The sequence below is a fragment of the Eurypyga helias genome, unplaced genomic scaffold, assembly GCF_000690775.1.
Source record: "Eurypyga helias isolate BGI_N326 unplaced genomic scaffold, ASM69077v1 scaffold21709, whole genome shotgun sequence".
Taxonomy (NCBI): domain Eukaryota; kingdom Metazoa; phylum Chordata; class Aves; order Eurypygiformes; family Eurypygidae; genus Eurypyga; species Eurypyga helias.
In genome coordinates, this window is record NW_010274212.1 from 490 (window position 1) to 1,460 (window position 971).

At 61.0% G+C, this 971-nt stretch overlaps 1 protein-coding gene across 1 annotated transcript in view; it reads left to right on the forward strand.

Annotated features, from left to right (window-relative positions):
- The window catches only part of STAR (steroidogenic acute regulatory protein), a gene marked incomplete at its 5' end in the record, with an annotated part of 1,570 nt that overhangs the window by 474 nt on the left and 125 nt on the right, over positions 1–971 (forward strand). The window contains 3 exons of the mRNA XM_010159757.1: positions 117–244; positions 328–486; positions 917–971. The exon at positions 917–971 is cut by the window's right edge and continues 125 nt beyond it. Of these exons, the coding sequence (XP_010158059.1) occupies positions 117–244; positions 328–486; positions 917–971 (342 nt within the window). The remainder of the gene's footprint in view (positions 1–116; positions 245–327; positions 487–916) is intronic.

Below are 971 nucleotides of genomic sequence, written 5' to 3' on the forward strand. Positions count from 1 at the left end.
CGCCCCGCCCCCTTCTCCGCCTTTCCCTCTCACCCCGTCCCCCCTGGTCCTGGCTGGGCTGACAGCGTGTTAGTCCCTCTCTCCGCTCACTCCTGCTCTTGTCTGATGCCGGGCAGGCTCGAGGCTGGAGGAGAAGCCCTTCAGCGAGGTGGAAATGTCTTACATCAAGCAAGGAGAGGAAGCCCTCCAGAAATCCCTCAGCATCCTTGGGAACCAGGACGGCTGGAAGACAGAGACGGTGGCGGTAGGGGAAAAAAAACCCGCCGCCGCCCCCCCCCCCCCTCCCATAACAATCCGGGCTATTAATCCTGCCTCTCCCCTCGCCAGGGCAATGGAGACCAAGTGCTGAGCAAGGTGCTCCCGGACGTGGGCAAGGTGTTCCGGCTGGAGGTGGTGGTGGACCAGCCCCTGGACGCGGTGTACGGCGAGCTGGTGGATAACATGGAGCAGATGGGAGACTGGAATCCCAGCGTCCAAGAAGTCAAGGTGGGAGCCTGCTCCGAGCGGCGCTGGACGGGCCGAATAATCGCTCTGTCCGTCACAGCAGGGACACGGCCGTTTGCCCACCCATTCTTTGGGAACGGAGAGGCCAGGATTTGCGCCGTCCGCTCCCCGCTGTGGAGCGTGTAAGGGCACGGCTGCCACGGCAGTGAGCTGGGGGGGCTGTGGGACCGGGGGTACCGGGCCAGCTCTGCTCCGCTGCCGTTACAGGAGGAGACATAGCCCTACGGGCAGGGAAAAGCACTTCCCAATTCCATAGCTTTTCTGGAATAACAGCAACACCTTCCCCATGGAATGCTGTTGCTCTGGGATGAAGCCCCTCGTTTCAATCTTTCTCCCCGTAATCACTCCTACGAAACTCCGAGCAACGTTCGCAGCAAATGCCTCGGATTAACGCTTCAATTCAACGGCCCAGATTCTCCAGAAGATTGGGAAGGACACGGTGATCACCCACGAGAAGGCAGCCGCTA